The sequence below is a fragment of the Odocoileus virginianus genome, chromosome 32 (assembly GCF_023699985.2).
Source record: "Odocoileus virginianus isolate 20LAN1187 ecotype Illinois chromosome 32, Ovbor_1.2, whole genome shotgun sequence".
Classification (NCBI taxonomy): Eukaryota; Metazoa; Chordata; class Mammalia; order Artiodactyla; family Cervidae; genus Odocoileus; species Odocoileus virginianus.
In genome coordinates this window covers 2,624,414-2,646,659 of record NC_069705.1, presented here as the reverse complement: position 1 = coordinate 2,646,659, position 22,246 = coordinate 2,624,414, and the positions used below count along the sequence as shown (strand labels likewise).

The 22,246-nt window shown below is 43.4% G+C and overlaps 1 protein-coding gene across 2 annotated transcripts in view; it reads left to right on the top strand.

Moving 5' to 3' along the window:
• RNF170 (ring finger protein 170) overlaps positions 1-22,246 on the top strand; it is a 31,277-nt gene that overhangs the window by 6,501 nt on the left and 2,530 nt on the right. For both annotated transcript variants that reach the window (XM_070459762.1, XM_070459763.1), the window contains exons 3-6: positions 9,766-9,841; positions 11,367-11,475; positions 16,251-16,324; positions 20,332-20,442. In XM_070459762.1, coding sequence (XP_070315863.1) covers positions 9,766-9,841; positions 11,367-11,475; positions 16,251-16,324; positions 20,332-20,442 — 370 coding nt within the window. The remainder of the gene's footprint in view (positions 1-9,765; positions 9,842-11,366; positions 11,476-16,250; positions 16,325-20,331; positions 20,443-22,246) is intronic.

The following is a 22,246-nucleotide window of genomic DNA, read 5'->3' as shown; positions in this document are numbered from 1 at the left end:
TGTCTCGTAATGTTTAATACTTAACGTGGAAAGGAAGTACTAGACTTCAGTGACTGTGATAATGTACTAAGGTATTATATTTTCCTGTCGTCAACTGTCTAGTCAGAAAAAGTTTAAATTTGTCATCCATATTTTGAATGAAATGTTAATATTTTCCGTTGGACTATCACAGTTTTAACATGTAATTTTCATAATTGAATTCATCAAATTGCAGCTGATACAATAGGTGCAAATATTTTCATGTTTAAATGGAAAAACCTGGGGCCAGAAAACACCTTGGACAGTGTAGAGGGACTTAAGATTAGAATTAAAGTTACTGTTACGGAATCAGGAATAATACTTAAAGATCTCAGATGTCTATATGCCAGTACAAGAGACAAGGTAATAAACTAGAAATGTAAATACTGACGAATAGAGGTTAATTTTGTATGTATCACTGAAAACAGAAATGAGCAAAAAAGTATAAAATAGAGAAGAGATTAGTTCCACCAACTACAGATCTTTTCGTTTCTTGTAACAATTCAGAAAGGATTATTGAACAGGGTGTGAGCATTCTCTCTTACCTCTGCATGGTTAGTTTCTGAATTAGGGTGATGCTGTTGATTTCAGCAGAACACTTGGTGGTGCACTTGGGGACATAGTGGGGAAATGGTGACCAAATGATGGCAGATGTGCCTGAGTTCGTAACTGGTTGACAGGTCATTCCCAGGAGTACTGACTGACGTTTTGATGTAAACCAAAAGAGGACACTGAATTTTGGTAGGGCTCTGACCTTTGAGCTTGTTCTACTCATCTCTGTGAAGAAGAAAACAGAAGCAGGTTTACTAGATTGTTCATTGAGAAGGATAGCTGATGTATTGATAACAACAGAATCAGGGCTCAAAAATGGGTCATCCTGTGTCCTTGTGGCAGGCTGGTTCATGACCGTGGTACCAGCACCTTTCAGTAGAGAAAGCGCTCAACAAATGATGTTGGGACAACTGGTTCCGCACGTACAAGAGAATGTTGTACCCATACTCCATCATATACAAAAATTAACTCAAAATGGATCAAAGATGAAATGTAAGAGCTAAAACTATAAAACTCTGGGAGTAAATCATGGAGATTCTTACATATGATGCCACAAGCATGATCAACAAAAGAAAATAGATACATTGGAATTCATCAAAAGTAACAACTTTTTTTTTTTTTTTTTGCTTCAAAATCCGTCATCAAGACAATGAAAAAAGAAAAAAAAGAAAAAAGACGATGAAAAGTCAGTTCACTGACTGGGAGAAAATATTTCAGATCACATGTCTGACCTGAAATATTTCAGACTTAGGCCCTTATGTCTGAATATGTAGAGAACTCAAAGCTCCGTAACAAAAAGACGAATAACCCGGTTAATAAATGGGCACAGGATCAGAATAGGCATTCCTCCAAAGATGCACCAACGGCCAAGTGTGTGAATGCATGCCTGACATCCTTAGTCATTCAGGGAAGTGCAAATCAAACCACAGTGCGGTACAGGTTCACACCCACTTCACTAGGATGGCTGGGTTCAAAAAGTCAAGTAATAATGATCGTTGGGGGTGTGGGAAAATTGGAACCCTCATACACTGGTAGTGCAGGCCCTTTGGAAAGCCATCAGTTCCTCAAATGACTAAACATAGTGTTACCATGTGTCCTAGCGATTTCACTCCCAGGTACATGTACAGTGAGAAATGAAAGGATATCTCCATGTAAAAAGTTGTACAGGAATGTTTGCAGCAGGATTGTTCCTAATATCCAAAAGGTGGAAACAGATGACTGGATCCATCAACAGGAAGATGGATAGACAAAATGTGATAGGTCCATGCAAAGGAATATCATTCAGCTATAAAAAGAAGTGACACGCTGATGTATGCATGCTGCCTTATGGAGGAAACTTGAAAGCATTGTGTTAAGTGACGTAAACCAGACACAAAAGACCATGCGTTTGAGTCTGTTTGTACGTCCACAAAAGGAAAATCTGTAGAGACAGAAAGTAGATTCATGGTAGAAAGTAGATTCCAGAGGGACTAGAGTGGAAGGTGGGGTTATAAGGAGTGATAGCTGAACATTTCTTTTTGAAGTGATGAAAATGTTCTAAAATTGACTGTGTTGATTAATTATATCTCAGTAAAGCTGCTTTTAAAATGAGTTGTGACTAGGTAAATACCAAAAAAAAAAAGTGTTCCTTACCCATTAAGAATGGGATATAGATACGAATTTATTATCATTTGAAAATATCCATGATAAATTGTTGAATAAGAATTAAGTGAAAAACACATCACAGAACCATAGGTCAAGTAGCCCATTTTGTTTTTAAGATGGATTTTTATAAATTAATTTTATTGAAAAATAGTTTTCCTTTATTTTTCTAATTTCTCTATTAGGGATAATTATTACTTGTAAATAAAAGTTTTTTCCTCATAGACTGCAGTGATGTGAAACCCAAAATAAAAAGTTTCTATTAATAAAGCAATTGTGTATTGTAGATGCCAAAAACTTAACCAGCATTAGAGTGTGTTAATCAGAATAGTCAGATAAAGTTCACATATAGATTATATTCAGCTTGGGTCAAGCATTTTAAACTGGAAAAGATTCAGGGGAGATTATCAAAACAGGTAAAGCTATGGGATCAAACCATATCCAAATGCTTGAAAGAACTGGGGATGTCTCGCTTAGGGGAAAGACTGTAGGATGCACAAGCTTTAAATACGACGAGGGTGTGTTTTGTTGAAGAAGAGAAAGGTTTGTTCTGTGTAGCTTCACGGGCTGAACTAGGGTGTCCAGGAAAGACCTGTAGACATTTGCTTTTTCTGCAGTGAAGGGACCCGTTCGTACTGTTTCTGTCTCGTGTGTCTCCTTTATTCTTATACGGAGCTCTTTACTTCTGGTCACCTAATGTGTGTGGCTTTTCCCCTGCCAAGCAGTTCTTTTTGACACCATCTGGGTGTCCCACAATTTAACTCAGTTCTGACCCTGTCTGCCTGGAGACACTGTCAGATCGTCTCACAGGTTAAGGGCTCAGTCCCACCACACTTCTGATGCCAACAGCCAGTAATAGGTCCCCAGGTTACGCACAGCCTCGGTCTGATTTCTGTCCCCAGGTTTTCCACCAGAAGTCAGAGGCTCTCGTGACCCCCACCTCAGGTTCGATTAACTTTCCAGAGCAGCTCACAGAACTCGGGGAAGCAGTGGGCTTACCAGTTTATTAAGGGGTGTGATAAAGGATACAGATACAGACACAGGTGACGAGGACACGGTGAGGCCTGGGGGCGGGGGGTGGTCCTGAGTGCAGGAGCCTCTGTCCCTGTGGGGCTGGGGTGTGGGGTCCTCCCCCTCCTGGGGTGGATGTGTTCACCTGCCTGAAGCTCTCCAGGGATTTTTATGGAGGCGTCTTCATGCAGACGTGATCAGTTATTAACTCTGTTTCTGGGCACGCTCCTCTTTCTGGAGAGTGGGGCCAGGTGTCGGGGGGTGGGGGACGCTAAAAATTCCAGCCTTCTGATCCTGTCCTTGTTCCGGTGACCAGACCTCATCCGGGTGTCCTCCCAGAGTCGCCTCCTTAGAACAAAAGACACTCCTGTCACCCAGGAATTTACAAGGGTTTCAGGAGCTCTGTGTGAGGGACCAGGTCAGAGACCAAATTATAGAATAAAAGGTGCTCCTAATGCGCTTATCACTTAGGAATATACAAGTGTTTCTGGAGGTCTGTGCCAGGGACCAGGGGCAGAGACCAGTGTGTGTATTTCCTGTTACCTTATATAGGCCCAGCAGGTGGAGATGAATGACGAGGTTTTAGCTTAACTTAAGATACGACTTTTCAGATAACATAAGGTGCTCCCCCAGTGCCCAGATGCCGTATTGAATCTGTCGCACGATTGAACTCGGGTAGCGAGGTCAGTTTAAGTTGCTGTCTGACTGTTCAGATTGAAATTCAGTTTGCAGCTGTAATCCTGCCCCTTCAACTGGAGTCATCAATAAGTTGGAGGATAGGTAGCATACATTGTATAAGAGTCAAACAAAGGAGGCTTTTGTCTGTTTTCTGTAATATCTGTGATGTTTTTAGTCATTATGATTCATTCTTTCTTTACATTGTGGTGAAATACCCGTAACATAAAAGCTGTCATTTAAGTACTCGTTGGCATTAAGAACATTCACAGTGTTCTGTAATAGACCCTCACCACTGTCTATTTCAAGAACTTCTTCACTATTTGAAACAGAAACTACCAGTTAAATAATAGCTCCCTATTCCTCCTCTCCCAACCCCTGGTAACCTTTATTCCACCTTCTGTCTCAAAAAATTAGGCTAGTTTACATACCTCATAAACAGGAATTAGACAGTATTTTGTCCTTTTGTGTCTGGCTTATTTCTCTTAGTGTAATGCATTCAAGGTTCATCTATGTTGTATCACCCACCAGAATTTTGTTCCTTTTTTTATGGCCGAATAGTATTCCATCGCATGTGTATACTGTATTTATTCATCTGTTGATGGACATTTGGGTTGTCCCCACCTTCTGGCTATTGTGAATGGCGCTCTGTGAACATGGGGCTACAAGTTGAGTGTTTGAGTCCCTGCTTTCAACTGGAATTGCTGGCTCATGCAGTAATGCTGTGTTTAACTTTTTGAGGAACATTTAATCTGTTTTTCACAGCAACTGCCCGGTCTTAACATTCCCACCAGCAACACACAACTGCTCCAGTATCCCTGCACCCTGGCCAACAGTTGATACTTTCTGGTGGTTTTTTTTGATGATCATCCTCATGGATGTGAATTGGTATCTCATTGGGGTTTTGGTTTGCATTTCACTAATGACTAATGATGTTGGACATCATTTCATGCTTATTGGCGATTTGTGTATCTTCTTTAGAGAAATGTTTATTTCATCCTTCATGCATATTTGAATTAGGTTTGCTTTTTAGTGTTTGAGTTATGAGTTCTTTCTATATTCTGTCTCAATCACTTATCAAATATATGGCTTATTAATACTTTCTTTCATTCTGTTGGTTGTCCTTTGAGCCTCTTTTTAAAATTCTTCTTTATCTTAATTTATCGTATTTGTTTGTTTGGCTGTGCTGGGTCTTTGCTGCTGGACGCGTGGGCTTTCTCTCGTTGTGGAGAGTGGGGGCTCCTCTCTGGTTTGGGTGCCCGGGCTCCCTGTGGAGCGCGGGCTCTGGGGCGTGAGGGCTTCAGTAGTTGCCGCTCCCCGGCTCTAGGGTGTAGGCTGAGTAGTTGTGGGGCATGGACTTAGTTGCTCCAAGGCATGTGGGATCTTCGCAGATCAGGGATTGAAGCCGTGTCTCCTGCCTTGGCAGGAGGATTCTTTACCACCAAGCCACCAGGGACGCCCTGCTTTTATCCTCTTGATAGTGTTCTTTGATAAACAAAATTTTAAAAATTTTCATGAAATCCAATTTATCTTTTTTTTTCTTCTGTTGCCCATGTTTTGGTGTCATGGTTAAGAAATCATTGTTAAATTGAAGGTCACAAAGATTTCCATCTCTGTTTTTTCTAAGATTTTTATAGTTTTAGCTCGTAAGTTTAGGTGCTGGATCCATTTTGAGTTAATTTTTGTATACGATGAGGGGAGGGTCCAAATTCATTCTTTTGCATGTGGATATCCAGTTTTTCCAACATCTTTTGTTGAAAAGACTGTCCTTACTCCACTAAGGGGTCTTGACATCCTTGTCAGAAAAAAGACTTTCCTTACTCCACTAAGGAGTCTTGGCATCCTTGTCAAAAACCAATTAACCATACATATAAGAGTTTATCTCTGGTCTCTCTGGTCTACTCCCTTGGTTTATATATTTGTCCTTGTTACAAGTACCGCAGTGTTTTTACTATAACTTTGTAGCAAGTTTTGAAATCAGGAAGTGTCTTGCAACTTCTTTCCTCTCTTTCAAGATTATTTTGGCTCTTTGGAGTCCCTGGAGATACCATGTAAATTTTAGGATGCGTTTGTTTATTTCTGCTAAGAGTGCTCTTGGGATTTTGATAAGAGGTGGCACTGAATCTGGAGCTCAGTCACTTCAGATAGTATTGACATCTTAACAGTGTTGTCTTCCCATCTGTGAACATGGGATGTCTTCTTTAATATTTTTCAGCAGTGCTTTGTAGTTTAATTTCTTTTAAAATATTTTCTATTTGTTCTTCCTTCTTAAGCCATTAATAATAGCTGCCATGGGTTGACGGACCAGAAGCCAGCGACAAGGGTCTGGTAGTCAGGTTAAGCTATGCTTTCATACCAGTAAACTTTGGTTCCAATTTCATTTCTTGACCCAGGCTTTGGGTATCATTGCTTTCCTCACCCTAGAGGTTCCTGGCTCCTTTCCAGGGCTACATGTAACTTAACTGGTTTGACAGTTTTGGTTTCTCCTTTCAAAGAACCTAGAAAGACCATAAATCGTTGATAGATAAAACAACAAGTGTTCTGTTTCATAGTAGAGCCACTCACTTTGGCATCTCACTTTAGACCCTCTTCGTGTCAAATGCAATCACTTTCTCATCACTAAGGTGATCATAGTATTAAAGAGCAAAAATTCGGCCAGTTCATTTGAAGATCTAATTGGCTTTACCAAGCTATTCATGCATCAGGCGGCTTCCTGTCCAGCAAGTAGAGAGGTGCCCGGAGGAGCTGTGTGAAATGGAAAGGTTTCATAGGCAGGAGGAGGGTGGGGCAAGGAAGTTATTCGCAAAAGTAGGGATTATTTCAGGCCAGGCCTACTTCTTCTGGGGGAAGGAAATGCCAAGGGTCTTAGCATTGCAGACCACCTCCTTGATGCTGACCCAGAAACCCCAGATTGGTTGACTCACATCACCTGGGGAAGGTGGGCCAGGCGTGACGTCTAGGTTTGGTGTCATGGGCTGTAGCACAAGTGACAAATGACAAAGCTGCAGTTTGCTCTATTATGTTTCTCTGTATGTTCCAGATTTTCTAATCTAGCTCTCAGTCTATCTGGATTATCCCATTTTCTGGATTTTTGGTTCTGTACCCAGAGTTGCCAGTCACATTTAGCTACCTGAACTCACACCACAATCAGAATCTTGGGCTGTTTTTTCTTGTTCTTTGGCTGCACCTTGACTTTCTAATATTCTGTCAGATATAAAAATTTTATATCTTCTCTTTTATGGAAAGAAACTAAAAGAAACCTTTCAGTGACATGGTTGATATATATATATATATATATATATATATACACACATATATGCACACACACACTCTGAAACTCATGACTTTTTTTCAGTGAAAGGGAATGAATGGTTCTGCAGTGTTAAAAGAGTCAAGAATTTCCAGTTAGCTGTGTGTTTGAAAAAGTGAAAATGTTACTTGCTCAGTCATGTCCGACTCTTTGCAACCCCATGGACTGTAGCCCACCAGGCTCCTCTGTCCATGAGATTCTCCAGGCAAGAATTCTGAAGTGGATAGCCATTCCCTTCTCCAGGGGGTCTTCCCAACCTAGGGATCCAACCTGGGTTTCTTTTTTTTTTTTTTTCCATTTATTTTTATTAGTTGGAGGCTAATTACTTTACATCATTACAGTAGTTTTTGTTATACATTGAAATGAATTAGCCATGGATTTACATGTATTCCCCATCCCAGTCCCCCCTCCCACCTCCCTCTCCACCCGATCCCTCTGGGTCTTCCCAGTGCACCAGACCCCTAGCACTTGTCTCATGTACCCAACCTGGGCTGGTTATCTGTTTCACCCTAGATAATATACATGTTTCAATGCTGTTGTCTTGAAACATCCCACCCTCGCCTTCTCCCAGACTCCACAAGTCTGTTCTATACATCTGAGTCTCTTTTTCTGTTTTGCATATAGGGTTATCGTTACCATCTTTCTAAAGTCCATATATATGTGTTAGTATAGTGTAATGGTCTTTATCTTTCTGGGTTAGTTCGCTCTGTAAAATGGGCTCCAGTTTCATCCATCTCATTAGAACTGATTCAAATGAATTCTTTTTAATGGCTGAGTAATATTCCATGGTGTATATGTACCACAGCTTCCTCATCCATTCTTCTGCTGATGGGCATCTGGGTTGCTTCCATGTCCTGGCTATTATAAACAGTGCTGTGATGAACATTGGGGTGCACGTGTCTCTTTCAGATCTGGTTTCCTTGGTGTGTATGCCCAGAAGTGGGATTGCTGGGTCATATGGCAGTTCTATTTCCAGCTTTTTAAGAAATCTCCACACTGTTTTCCATAGTGGCTGTACTAATTTGCATTCCCACCCAACCTGGGTTTCTTGATTGCAGGCAGATTCTTTATCATCTGGGCCACCAGGGAAGCCCATACTAGTGTGTAAATGAGACAGTTCCTAGCCTGTTCCTGGACAGATTGTTTTTCCCGCAGAGTGGCTTTCTCACAGTGATTCATTCATTCAATCATAAGAACATAACATTTAAAAATAAATAATCCACCAAAATATAAGATGTTTAAACAGAGTTCAAGGAGTTTCATTACATTGATGTCAAGCTTCTGATTAGATATTTGACTTTAAATTCCTTTTTTGACATCTCTAAAATAATGGTTATATTTTTTCCGCTTTCTTTTCTAAAATTTGAATGTTTTACTAAAAATCAAATAGCCATAGGATGGATATCTGTAATTTTTCTTATCCCACTGAAATGCTGATATGGAATTCTAGTTGCTGGGGAATATTGATTCAGCCAAAGAGTAAAGGTCCTCCTATAGATTAACACCGATGCTGAGTGGACTTGAAATATTGCCGTTAAAAGAGATTTAGGTTTAGAAAAAACTGCTCCAGCCAAATGAAATTAAACGGATTCAGACGTAAATCTGCACTTCCCACCCTGCAGCCTTAAGGAGCACTGCTGATGTTCAGTCCTCCGGTCTCTTGTCCTTTTGTATCAGCCACTAACATCTTACCTTTGACCCTTTGTTTTTTTAATCGGAGTATAATTTTTACAGTGTGTTAGTTTCCGCTGTACAGTGTTATGAATCAGCCGTGTGTACGCATACATCCCCTCCCGCTTGGGCCTCCCTCCCGCCCCCCCATCCCACCCCCCTGGGTCAGCACAGAGCACAGAGCTGACCTCCCTGCTCATCAGGTCCCCTCTGGCCGTCTGTTTACACGTGGTGGTGTGTATATGTCCGTGCTACTCTCTCAGTCCATCCCACCCTCTCCTTCCCCCGCTGTGTCCACAAGTCCGCTCTCTGCATCTGCATCTCTATCCCTACCTTGGAAATTGGTTCATTTGTGTCATTGTTCTAGATGCCACATATAGGCATTAATAGGCAGTATTTGTTTTTCTCTTTCTGCCTTCACTTTATATGACGGACTTTAGGTCCATCCACATCTTGTTAATGTTAAGATATTGGTGGTATGATAGGTTTGGGCTTTGCTACATCATTGGTTTGAATTTTTCTCTGTCCCTTTGTTATAGGTGAAAAGTCAGGAGAAAGACCTGATTAGATATGGAAAAGATGTGTCTTGCATAATAACACGAGACATTTTACAGAAGAAATAAATGTGTTAATTGTTCTCTATATGAGAACAATTACGTTCAGTCCCCAAGGCACTAGGCCTGTGGGTTTCATCATTTGCCAGTTAAACCTGATCAGTGCTCTCAGAATGGCCTGGAACGTTCAGTCCTGCAGTGGAGTACAGGTGTTGGCCGTCATCTCTGCTTCTCACGCTACCAGAAGTCTAGGTCAAGAGTTAGATCCAGAAGGAAAACTGATTCATCAGACAGTGTTTTATATTAAAACTTTACTATGTGTTTCTTCAACAGAAATGCACATCAAAATATTCACCCAGAAAACCAAGAGCTAGTGAGGGTGCTTCGGGAACAGCTTCAAACAGAACAGGTACTGTCGTGACCCAGGTCTGTGGGTTTGTGTGAGGAGGGCATAGTCTTACTCCCTTTGCGTAAGAAATCATGATGAAATATCAGTAAATTCCTTCCACAGAAGCATGGGCTTCTCTCCTGCTTGGAGTTGCCTTTCATTATCCTATTGATTCATTATCCTATTGATTGTACATTTTCAGATTAGGCAAATGATTAGCCTTAATCTAATTTAAGATGTTTTCATGTGCTAATTTTAACTTGCTTTAAAAGACAGCAGTTTCCTATTTAACTGATAAGGAAAAAAATCACTGTCTCGTTGACTTTAATGAAATGTGGTGGAAAAACTACTCTTTCTAAAATATATTCCCCTAACACCTTCAGATAAATGACTATAACAGGTGGGTTTTTTCCTTTTTTTTTTTTTCTTCTTTGGTCAAAATTAACAAAACTAGCTAGGCAGAGAGGAGAACTCTCCTCTGCCTCGTCTTTGTTTTTAGCTGTATGGACTCATCAAGAACCAGAAATATATTTCATAAAGGCTGGGTTAAGTAGGATATTATACACCTTCATGGGGCCTCCCATGAAGTTAGTGGTAAAGAACCCCCCTGCCAGTGCAGGAGATGTTAAGAGACACGGGTTTGATCCCTGGGTCGGGAAGATCCCCTGGAGGAGGGCATGGCAACCCACTCCAGTATTCTTGCCTGGAGAATCCCATGGACCGAGGAGCCTGGTGGTCTACAGTCCATAGGGTCACAAAGAGTCAGACACGACTGAAGTGACTGAAACACAGCACACCTTCATCTGAGATAGCTAGCATCAAAAAAAAAAAAACATTAAAAATTGATTGCCTACCCACCAATCCAACTTTAATTCCAAAGAGAGTTTTTATGATATATCCATTTATCTCTTATTTATTAACCATCTACCATATGCCAGATATTGTTCCAGGCATTGGAAATTCATTCATGAACTAAATGGACGAGAATTCTTGCTTCATAGAACTTAAATGCATTGACACAGAAATAGTGTAAACATATTCGTAATATTGTGTTCCAGAGCTCTTGTTATCAGTAATTCATGCTGGGATGGCGTTTTCTAATTTACAAAGTGATTTCACATGTAACTATGTCATTGAATCTCCAAGCACATAACATGGTCAGGAATGTATGAATGAAAGAGATGTTAGAAGAAAGTTAACACTTGAAGAGTTGTTTGGCCTCTCGTGTTCTTCAGCGAATGAAGGCTTTAGCTCAGCCTTCAGAGTAATTCAGAATAACTTAACTCTTTCTATTAGAGTCCCTCCAGAGTTGGTCGAGGTTTTCCTCTTTACACTGTGCTCAGTAAGAAAGGTGGAGCCCGTGCAGGGTCAGAATAGCGGTGGAGGCTCATGAGTTTATCAAACCTGTAAGACCTTCACGGAGTGCCTGTCTAAAAAGCAAGGATTACGCAGTCATGACTGTATCCTCAAGTGTACTTGAGCAAGCAGCTGATTTGGCAACGCCCGCGTGTGTCCTGTCTGACCGTGCACATGTTTTTCTCCCCAGGATGCGCCTGCTGCCGCCCGACAGCAGTTCTACACTGACATGTACTGTCCGATCTGTTTGCACCAAGCTTCCCTCCCTGTGGAGACCAACTGCGGACATCTCTTTTGTGGTAAGCAAACGGTGCTTTATCTCTGGGTCAAAGGGACTGTTCAGACCGAGACCTGTGTGTGTGTGTGCAGGTGAGCGGGAGTCCTCTTATTTCCTTTCAGTCACCATCTGTATTTTGTGAGTAGGACGGATTGCTTCTGGGAGCCTCCTCTTCTTGCCAGCCACTTTTATTGAGTGTCCGTGGGCTTAAAAAAAAAAAAACAGTCTAGTTATTCACCTCCCCAATAAACAGCACTGTGTTTCTTTGAATAGTAAGTGTATCAGCACCACGAGGGAGTCACTGAAGCCCTCCTTTTTCATCACTTTTCGGCTGTCTTTGCTTGTTACTTTTTCTTTCCAAAGAGTCAGGAAGGGTCTTCTCTCAGGGACCTTGCCCGAGACCTTCCCTCAGCTCTGCTACCCCTTTTCACTCTGAGTCGACGCGGAGGTTCTTCCCTCTCTTCCTGCATGACCCCCAGAAACTCGGGAACGCTGGAGCATGTGGAGGAACGAGACGGGACGTTGACATCACCCTGAGTATCGGGACGGGTGCTGTCTACCCCTGGGTGTTCTTCCCGACCTTCCAGAAAGAGTTCATCGAGAGCAGCGGGGTATCCTGCAACTGTTTGCTGGCTGTGGTCACGTGCGATGGGGGAAGTTCAGTTATTCCATGCCTGCTGTGTGCGGGACGCAACACACCCGCATCTCCTCCAAGCCCACAGACAAGGAGACCCAGGTGCAGCGGTGCTGATGTTTGGCAGAGGGCATCCCAGCTACAGGTGGACGGGGCTCGCTTTTAAACCCGGGTCTAACGTCAAAGCCAGGGCTGAATTCTGCATGATCAGTGGTTTACACCGAGACTCTGTACTTAAGGTTTCTGTCATCACTAGACCTGATTTTTATTGGGAGCATTTCCATTTGAACCAAGATGGGGTTCTGATTCCTCCCAGGCTGTACCCAGTTTCCGTGTCCAGACTGATTAAGAATGTAGCGTACATTGATCTGCGTGTTGCTTTCTGCCCTTTGTATCTTTTTTCTGAGGTTCAGAATTCTGAGGTATACCATGTCCCTGTTAATGCTGTTGGGAATGAAATAGAATTTGGACCCTGTCCAGGTGACGCAGGGTTTTCTATATCCCGTGCTCCTTCCGTCAGTGCTTGCCAGTCCCATTATTGCCTCATCCGTTAATTTGAGCCTCTTCCCGCAGGTTTTAGCCTAAGGAGCTACCGAATTGTAAAGCACCATTTCAGGGTGTATCCTTAGTTATCTGTTAAAGTGCTGGTGAGCCGCAAAGTAACGCATGATCAGAGGGGTGGGCGGAATTAAACGGCCATCAGAGGAGACAGCTGTTCCCCGCTCGGAGCTCTGGTCACTGCTCCTTGTCAGCTGGAGCCCCTTGCCAAGTCTGGCCGTGGCCCCGGCCGTCCTCTCTCCCGAGACCCCAGGCCGGCGCTGGGAATCGGGGAGGTCTGGCTGGCTGGACGGAGTGTTTGCCAGGCCGGGCCCTGAGCAGATAACCCAGGCAGCGGAAAGATCGCTGTGCTGTGCGCTTGCTTTTTTTACCTCTGGGTCTGAGGTAAAAGGTTAGATTCCTCCTGTTAACCCTGCTCTACTTGTCGGACACATTTGTTTACTGTCTGTGGGTCCAAAGGTTAAAAAAAAAAACAAAAAAACACCACCTAGTTATTCAACTTCACAGTAAACAGGAGTGTGTTTCTTGGAACAGCAGTTCAAGGATATAGATAACAAGGTGCTTGCGGGGCACTCCAGCTCTGCGCCCTGACAGAGCCAAGGATGCCAGCAGCCCCCGCGTCCCCTTCCTTGCATTTGTAACCCACATTACTGTATCTAGTTCTCCAGTGGTCTTGTGCGGTCTCATTCCCATTTTGCAAAATAAATAGATCCAGAGAGATGGTGGCCTGACTTCAAGTCATTCAGTCATCTCTCCCGTCATCCAGTTGAGGTGGATCACCCTTTTATTTATTTACTTTTAACTTTTTTTTTTTTTTAATGTGGACCATTTTTGAAGTCTTGATTGAGCATGTTACAATATTGCCCCTGTTGTGTACTTCCTGGTTTTTTTTTTTGGCCAGGAGGCATGTGGCCGGTCCTCCCCACCCAGGGTTTGAACCCACGCCCTCTGCTTTGGAAGGTGAAATCTCACCCTCTGGACCACAGGGACGTCCCGGATCTCCCGTTTAAAGAGGTGGAAATGTTGAGGAAGCGAGAAGAAGCATCAAGCACATCCTAGCAGATGTGTGAACCAAGTGTCTGATTAGTTGGCCCATAGCTTGGCATTTAAATTCATCTTTAAATTGTTGAACCAGCTTCCCCCCCAGTCACTAACATGCAGGTGGGCCAGCCGTGGCTTCAGCCGCTGGCTGGCTCACCAGGCCCCTTAGGTACCAGTGTTTCGGCCTCTGGCACGTACTCGTTTTTGTTGTTGTTGTTGTTGTGAAACCTGGAGTGTCCTCCCCTCCTGTGTTCTGCCGAACGACATCTTACCGACCCCGCAAAGTTGGGTTCAAATTCTGTACTACTGTTGTCCCCAAAGTTAAGATGACAGTTCAGGATTTACCTGCCTTCTGATTGATGTGAGTACGTTGCCTTGGCATCCTCAGTCCGATTGTCAGTGCTCGCTCTGAATTGTGGACGTGTGTTTGATCTGGAAGAGTCAGAACGAGGAACACAGAGGGCTAAGCTGGGTGGCTGAGGCAAGAGGAGGAAAACAGAAGCCTTTAGCAGGAGCCAGGGAGCACTTAGTTCAGAGGCACCGGGGAACCCGGACAAGCCGAGAAACGGGGGCCTGCAGAGAAGAACGTGAACTGGCTCGGTTAGTATCAGCCAGTGTTAAAAAGATGTTTCTTCTTGACTTGTTACTGGTCTGAGCTTCAGTGTATATACACGGAGCTCAAAGACCACCACTTCTTAGAGTCTGTAAATCCTCCTGTTAGGCTGTGCTTAGCTGTTTCACTGCTCATCAACACCTTTAAGCAGAGAAGTCCAATCCATCCAGTATAAATTATTTAACTGGATTATGAACTTTATTTGGGCAGGAAGAAAGTAATCTTTGTATCCTTTGGTTCCTTACTCATATTACCTAGTTACTGTTACTTAAATAACTTGGTTTTCTAAACTTTTAAAAATATGGAACTTGTGTTTTTATAATGTATGCATCAAATTTGAAACGGAAAATTGACACCGATTTGTCGGTTATCATGTTTACAATCATGTTCAATTATTTTACTTATTTTACATAAGAAATGCAATAATTTCTGTTGCACCTCATAGCACTGAAGCAGTTTAATGCATGCTTGCCTTTTTTTTTTAATTGAAAGATAATTGCTTTATGTTATATTGGTTTCTGCTATACAACAACGTGAGTCAGCCATATATGTACGTATATCTCCTCCCTCCTGAGCCTGCCTGCCTTTCCCTCATCACACCCTGCTAGGTCTTCACAGAGCACCAAGCTGGGTTCCCTGTGATGTAGGCAGTTTTCTGCTCGCTGTCTAGTTTACACATGGTAGTGTATATATGTCAGTGCTGCCCTCTCAATTCGGCCCACCCCTCCTCCCCACGCTGTGTCCACCGGTCTCTTCTCTGTGTCTGCATCTCTATTCCTGCCCTGCAAACAGGTTCATCAATACCATTTTTCTAGATTCCATATATGTGCATTAATATACAATCTTTGTCTTTATTTTTTTACTTACCTCACTATGTGTAACAGGCTCTGGGTTCATCCACCTCACTAGAACTGACTCAGATGCATTCTTTTTTGTAGCTGAGTAATACTCCATTGTGTATATATATGTGTACCACAGCTTCTTTACCTGTTGGTCTGTTGATGGACATCTGAGTTGCTCCCACGTCCGAGCTGTTGTAAATAGTGCTGCAGTGGATGTGGGGGTACATGTGTCATTTTCAGTTATGATTTCCCTGGGGTATATGCTCAGTGGTGGGATTGCTGGGTCATGTGGTGGTTTTATTCCTAGTTTTATTTTGTTGTTGTTAAGCAATCTTCATACTGTTCTCCGTAGAAGCTGTATCAATTTATATTCCCACCATCAGTGCAAGAGGATTCCCTTTCCCCCACATCCTTGCCTGCATTTACTACTGTTTGTAGTATTTTTGATGATGACCATTCTGACTGGTATGAGGTGATACTTCACTGTAGTTTTGATTTGCATTTCCCTTAATAATGAGTGATGTTGAGCATCTTTTCGTGTGTTTGTTGGCCATCTGTATATAAATCTTTGGAGAAATGTCTGTTTAGATCTTCTGCCCGTTTTTTTGTTTGGGTTGTTCATTTTTCTGATACTGAGCTGCATGAGCTGCTTGTATGTTTTGTAGAGTAATCATCAGTTGCTTGGTTTGCAATTATTTTCTCCCATTCTGAAGGTTTTTTTTTCCTCTTGCTGTGCAAAAGCTTTTATGTTTAATTAGGTCCCATTGGTTTATTTTTCTTTTTATTTCCATTACTCTAGGAGGTCAGTCAAAGAGGACTTGTTGCGATTTATGTCAGAGTGTTCTGCCTGTTTTCCTCTAAGAGTTTTATAGTTTCTGGCTTCATGCTTGCTTTTGATTGTAAAAATGCTTGTATCATAGCTTGTAATTTAAATTAAAATATATTTCAGTGGCTAGGAATTGTTATTAGATTTGAATTTGCCTGAAGAGTTGATTGGATGAAGTAAAAAACATTCCAAAGTAGGTGATGTTGTTAAAATATTCCAGATATATGAAACTTTCTCAGGATCTATGGACTTAACGTCGGCATCAATGTTTTCTTCCCATTAGGTACCTGCATTGTTGCATACTGGAGATACGGTTCGTGGCTTGGGGCGATCAGTTGTCCCATCTGTAGACAAACGGTAATGTTGGTGTGCAGAGAACATCACTTATACAAGTCCATTTTGTAAATTGGGCTTCCCTGTGGCTCAGCTGCTAAAGAGTCCGCCTGCAGTGCAGGAGACCCCGGTTCGATTCCTGGGTCGAGAAGATCTGGGAGAAAGCATCGGCTGCCCACTCCAGTATTCTTGGGCTTCCCTGGTGGCTCACTGGTAAAGAATCTCTCTTCAATGCGGGAGACCTGGGCTCGATCCCCGGGTTGGGAAGATCCCCTGAAGAGGGGAAAGGCTACCCACTCCAGTATTCTGGCCTAGAGAATTCTATGCACTGTATGGTCCATGGGGGTCACAAAGAGTTGGACACGATTACATAGTTTCTGTATCTGACTCTTGAATTATTCTCATATTTTTAACAGAACTTCACTTATCCAAAGCTTCTATGATGTTTCTCGATTGTTTTTTTAAATGTCTGTAAGATGCCCCAAAGAAGGGAATTCCCTTTGATATCCCTTTAGTTGTTGTGAGGAAAAAGCTGGTAAATGAGTCCCGCACCCCAAACCCTAAGAAGTCTTTGTTGTAACTCCAGCAAAGGAATAACTGAACTAGCAATCAGGCTTAAGCAAACATCCCCCACATAGACTTCTTTTGAAAAAAACTGTTTTTTGGTTGTACTTTATTTTTAATCTACCCTTCCATGGTGAGGATCCAGATAGCTTTAAATGATGAACAATACTTTAAAAAAAAAAAAAGTCTCTTTTGGTGACAACAGCCACATTGCATTATCAGAACAGATTAGACCATCCTAGTTGATATAGAAACTCCATCAGGAGGGAGGCGGTGAGCTTTTATAAACATACATTTAAGGCTGAAATGTTAGGACATGTGAGATGCGCCAAATGGTCGCAATTTCTTTGACACTGGAGACACAAAATACTGACAACTCTGAGAAACCGAAGTTCTTTGTTTATAAATTAATAAATATAGCAAAATGGGGTGTTCCATCGACTGTACGTGGTTTTTCAAAATTTCCTTTATATTTCATTTTTCATTTAAAACATATGCCTGAAAATGAGTCCTGAACGTGTGGGAGGTCTTCCAGGGCAGATGGAAGTCCTGAGCAGGACAGAGAGCTTCCTAGTTGAGAAGCCAGACTTGAGCGCCTCCATCTGCTCCCTCTGGCAGCCCCACTGAGATGGGAAAGGCGCCAACCCAGAGAGACCACAGAACAGCCAGAGAAGGAGCAACAGGTTTTCAGAAATCCTTTGTCAACTCTCGTGGACATACAGAAAAGCAGATAAGATAAAGAAGTACAGCTCACTGACTTACTGCCCAGCCATACCTGAGTGACCAACAAAGGTCCGTCTAGTCAAGGCTGTGGTTTTTCCAGTGGTCATGTATGGATGTGAGTTAGACTATAAAGAAAGCTGAGCGCAGAATTGATGCGTTTGAATTGTGATGTTGAAGACTCTTGAGAGTTCCTTGGACTGCAGGGAGATCCAGTCAGTCCATCCTACAGGAAATCAGTCCTGAATATTCATTGGAAGGACTGATGCTGAAGCTGAAACTGAAACTCCAGTACTTTGGCCACCAGATGCAAAGAGCTGACTCATTTGAAAAGACCCTGATGCTGGGAAAGATTGAAGGCAGGAGGAGAAGGGGACGACAGAGGATTAGATGGTTGGATGGCATCACGACTCGATGGACATGAGTTTGGGTGGACTCCGGGAGTTGGTGATGGACAGGGAGGCCTGGCGTGCTGCGGTCCATGGGGTCACAAAGAGTCGGACACGACTGAACAACTGAACTGAATGGAGTGACCAGCACCTTGATGAGGAGCTGGACACTGGCCGCAGCCCCAGCTGCCTCTGCAGGACCTCGTCCAAGTCTCTCCCCCCACCCTTGCCACCTTTCTCTCGTAGAGGTCACCACCATGTGACTGTTAGGACTGCTGTCCTAACTACCCTAATAGTCCTAATCTGGACCATCCTAACTGGACTGTGCTAATAGTCCAATTTCCTCAATTTTCTTTATAGTTTCATTGCCTCAGCATGCTCGTCTAGATTACAGTTTCATTTTGCCTGATTTTTGGACGTTGTATATATAAAACCGAATAGAATGTATTGTGAAACACAAACATACACAGAGACGTACACACATGTGTGTGCCTCTCAGCCGTGGTTCTGGCTTATTCACCACCCCCCCACCGTCACTTCTTTCTTTTTTGGTCAGAGAGACAAAGTTTTAAGGCTTTCTCTTCTTTCCTTCTTGCCTCTTCATCTCCAGATTCTGTCGCCATCACACTTCTTTGTCATGTGATTAGGACAAAAATGATTTTTTGGGTCCCACCTCTCTGGCTGATTTCACGTGCGGCACAAGGCGGTCGACGCTGAAGCTTCCCTGCCGGTGCACCTCTCATCTCCGCCAGCAACACGGAGCCCAGGCCGCAGGTCTGCACCGGAGGCCGGTTCCGCCATCTGTTTCCTCTTCCTGCCGCGGCCCCATGACTGAAAAGCACATGTGTGTGCGCATCCTTTGGACCACACCTGCATTGGCTAGAGGCTAGAAGGTGGAGATGCTGTTCCTTTAAATAGGTTAGCTTGTAGGTTCCCCAACCGCAGAGGAAGCGACCCCTCGTCTATCTGCCTGACCACCTGCTTCACTGGGGATCGCACGCAGGCCGCTGCCCATGACTGGAGCAGGCTCACACGTTTCCCTTGAGCATGCACACTTGACACACCAGCGGTGCAACCACGTTCCTAGGGCAAGCCCGCGTGTCAGGCATTTGAGACACTCCAGACAGGACGTCCTTGCCCTCTGGCACCACTGTAACGCCTGCCTACCCCAGTGCTTTATGACCGCCTGCCTCCTCCTCTCTGTCTAGGGGATTGTGAACACGGGGGGCAAGGCCACATCTTCACTTTCTTGTGTATCTAGCATTTAGCACAGTGCCTCGCCCAGAGTAAGTGTTAGCTGCTCAGGCGTGTCCGACTCTTTGCGACCCCATGGACTGTAGCCCGCCAGGCTCCTTTGTCCATGGGATTCTCCAGGCAAGAGTACTGGAGTGGGTAGCCATTCCCTCCTGCAGGGGATCTTCCAGACCCAGGGATCGAATGCACGTCTCCTGCATCACAGGCGGATTCTTCACTGTCTGAGCCCCGGGGAAGCCCGGCCCAGAGCAGGTGCTCAGTTAATGTTCAGTGAAGAGTTCATTGTATTAACAGGCGGCGGCAGCTGCTGTTCCTGCCACCTGCGGCTCTTGCTGGCTCCTGTGTTTTGCTGCTTGGGAAGCATCTGAGCAGTCAAGTCCTGGTTCTGCAGCTGAGCTGAGGAAGGGTCAAACCCACAGCGAGATGATTGAAACCCAGATCTATCCTGACCACTCCCATGTCTCTGGGGCTCTTACCGTTTAAATGTACTTGTTTTCGAGGTTCCATCGTCTTGAGATTACCCAAGTGTAGCCCCGGGACGTTTGTGATCCTCCTCACCTCTCCACAGAGGAAACAGGGTTAAACACTGCTTTACACGATAGTGTCAAGAATTACCTTTTTGATCGTAGTAGGGATGGGTGCGGTAGCTTCATGTCTGTATTGTGGTTGGTGGCATTCAAAGAGAATTCAGATGCCAGTGAGGATAAGTAAGCATGATTTTAATTGAAGATGAAATCCCTAATTTTTCTCTCTCAAAATAATAAGTACATATTTTTATGTCACTTTGCTCCTGAGTATTTTCTCATCATTCTCGTATCTTCAAATATGTTAGCCTAAAGAGAACCACTGACTTGCTCCCTGGTGTGGACTGAAAAGTCATTGAACCATTGCTCATTTTATTTTATAGGAGCGCAACAACATTTTGAATTGGATTTTGTTGTGAGGAAACAATAACTTATTTTCCTCTCCTGTGTGGCCTTTGTTAAAAGAAATGAGCGAAATCCAAATTCAGAAGCTTATCTCATTTTACTGAATACTAACATAAGATGAAAAAATGCTCCAGAAAGGTGTGCCAACTTTTTTTTTTCTTTCTGTAATATCCAGGTGACCTTACTGCTCCCAGTATTTGGTGAAAATGACCAGTCTCAGGATGTTGTCTCATTGCATCAGGATATCAGTGATTATAACCGGAGATTCTCAGGGCAGCCCAGATCTGTAAGTAATGTTGCAGCGGGTACAAAGTTAAGAGTGGAGTGATACTTGTCTTTTGTGAAGTGAGATTTACCGGCAGATACTCTCTAGCTGTGAAAAGTCTGTATGTGTTGGGTAAATTCTTTACCTTATTCATTGTTTACAGCAACTGGTTTACAGCTCTGCCAAGGACTAGTTCTCTTACCTTTTAAAAATGGCATTATAAAACTTGTTAAGAAAGTGACACCAGCCAAAAAAAGGCAATAGAAAACATTGGAGGGAAAGGTAAAATTATCAGACTCTTAGGTGATTCTCAAATAGAGGTTGTCTTATGGGAAACTTACAAGTGAGAACTTCTGGACGGAGTTTTATAGTTGTGTTTCCTCTGTTTATTTACCCTGTTCGAATTGTTTCCTTAAGTAATCCTAACTTTTGAGGGTTTCGTATGTCAGGTATTTAAAAGCATTCTATTTTTAAAAGAAATCGTGTTAATTCTACAGCTGCTCTTCCTCCCCCAAAAGGCATCCGATAGATTAAAAACTCACACCTTACTGACTCATCCCAGTGTTCTCCAGATGCAGCAGAGGATTCTAGAAGTGCATGTGTGCCTGAATATGTACTTCGAAACCCAGAACACACTCAGTACAAACCTTATGGGAAGCTCTAGGCACCGATGTCCACCCGCTCAGCGAGCACCCCAGCGGGACATTCCTGGAGTCTCGGCCACGAGACGTAACATGAAGGGCACTGCTCAGAATGCCTGTCCCTCTGCTTGTCTCCTGGCTGACTTCTCATCCTCTGGGTCATCCCTAAACAGACCTTCCTCGGAGAGACTGTCCCTGATCAACCAGGGTGGTCTCTGTCATCGCCCTCCGACCTTGTTCATTACCGTTCTCTTAGGAGACAGTTTCATGAGGGTGAGGACTGTATTTAGTCACTACTGTAATCTCAGTGCCTGGGATACAGTCAGCCTTACTGTTTGTAGAACTTCACTCAGTTCAGTCGCTCAGTCGTGTCCAACTCTTTGCCACCCCGTGGACTGCAGCACGCCAGGCCTCCCTGTCCATCACCAACTCCCAGAGCTTACTCAGACTCATGTCCATCAAGTCGGTGATGCCATCCAACCATCTCATCCTCTGTCGTCCCCTTCTCCCGTCTTCAACCTTTCCCAGCATCAGGGTCTTTTCCAATGAGTTGGCTCTTCACCTCAGGTGGCCAAAGTATTGGAGCTTCAGCATCAGTCCTTCCAATGGACTGATTGGAAGTCCATTGGACTTCCTAATGAAGTCCAATGGACTTCCATTTCCTTTAGGATGGACTGGTTGGATCTCCTTGCAGTCCAAGGGACTCTCAAGAGTCTTCTCCAATGCCACAGTTCAAAAGCATCAGTTCTTTGGTGCTCAGCTTTCTTTATGGTCCAACTCTCACATCCATACATGACTACTGGAGAAACCATAGCTTTGACTAGACGGACCTTTGTTGGCAAAGTAATGTCTCTGCTTTTTAATATGCTGTCTAGCATATAACTTACAGTTATCCTTAAGATAGAAGTGATACTACACCTCTGTATTAAACACCTGTGTAGACTTGTGCTCCCACGTATGTACTGTTCCTCATTTGTGATGGCAGGTACATATAAAGGCATACACACAGTTTGCCTGTTGTGGATGGTGATGGGCGAGTCTTTCAGACGTCTAAGGGGCAAGGAAAGCTTGACCAGGTCGCTACTGTCCTCCTTGGGTATTTGGGAGCCTCTTCTGCTGTTTCTTATCCAGCAGTTTTCTTACATATCCTCCAGAGGCATCTTAGGACGATTCTTTGAAAATCA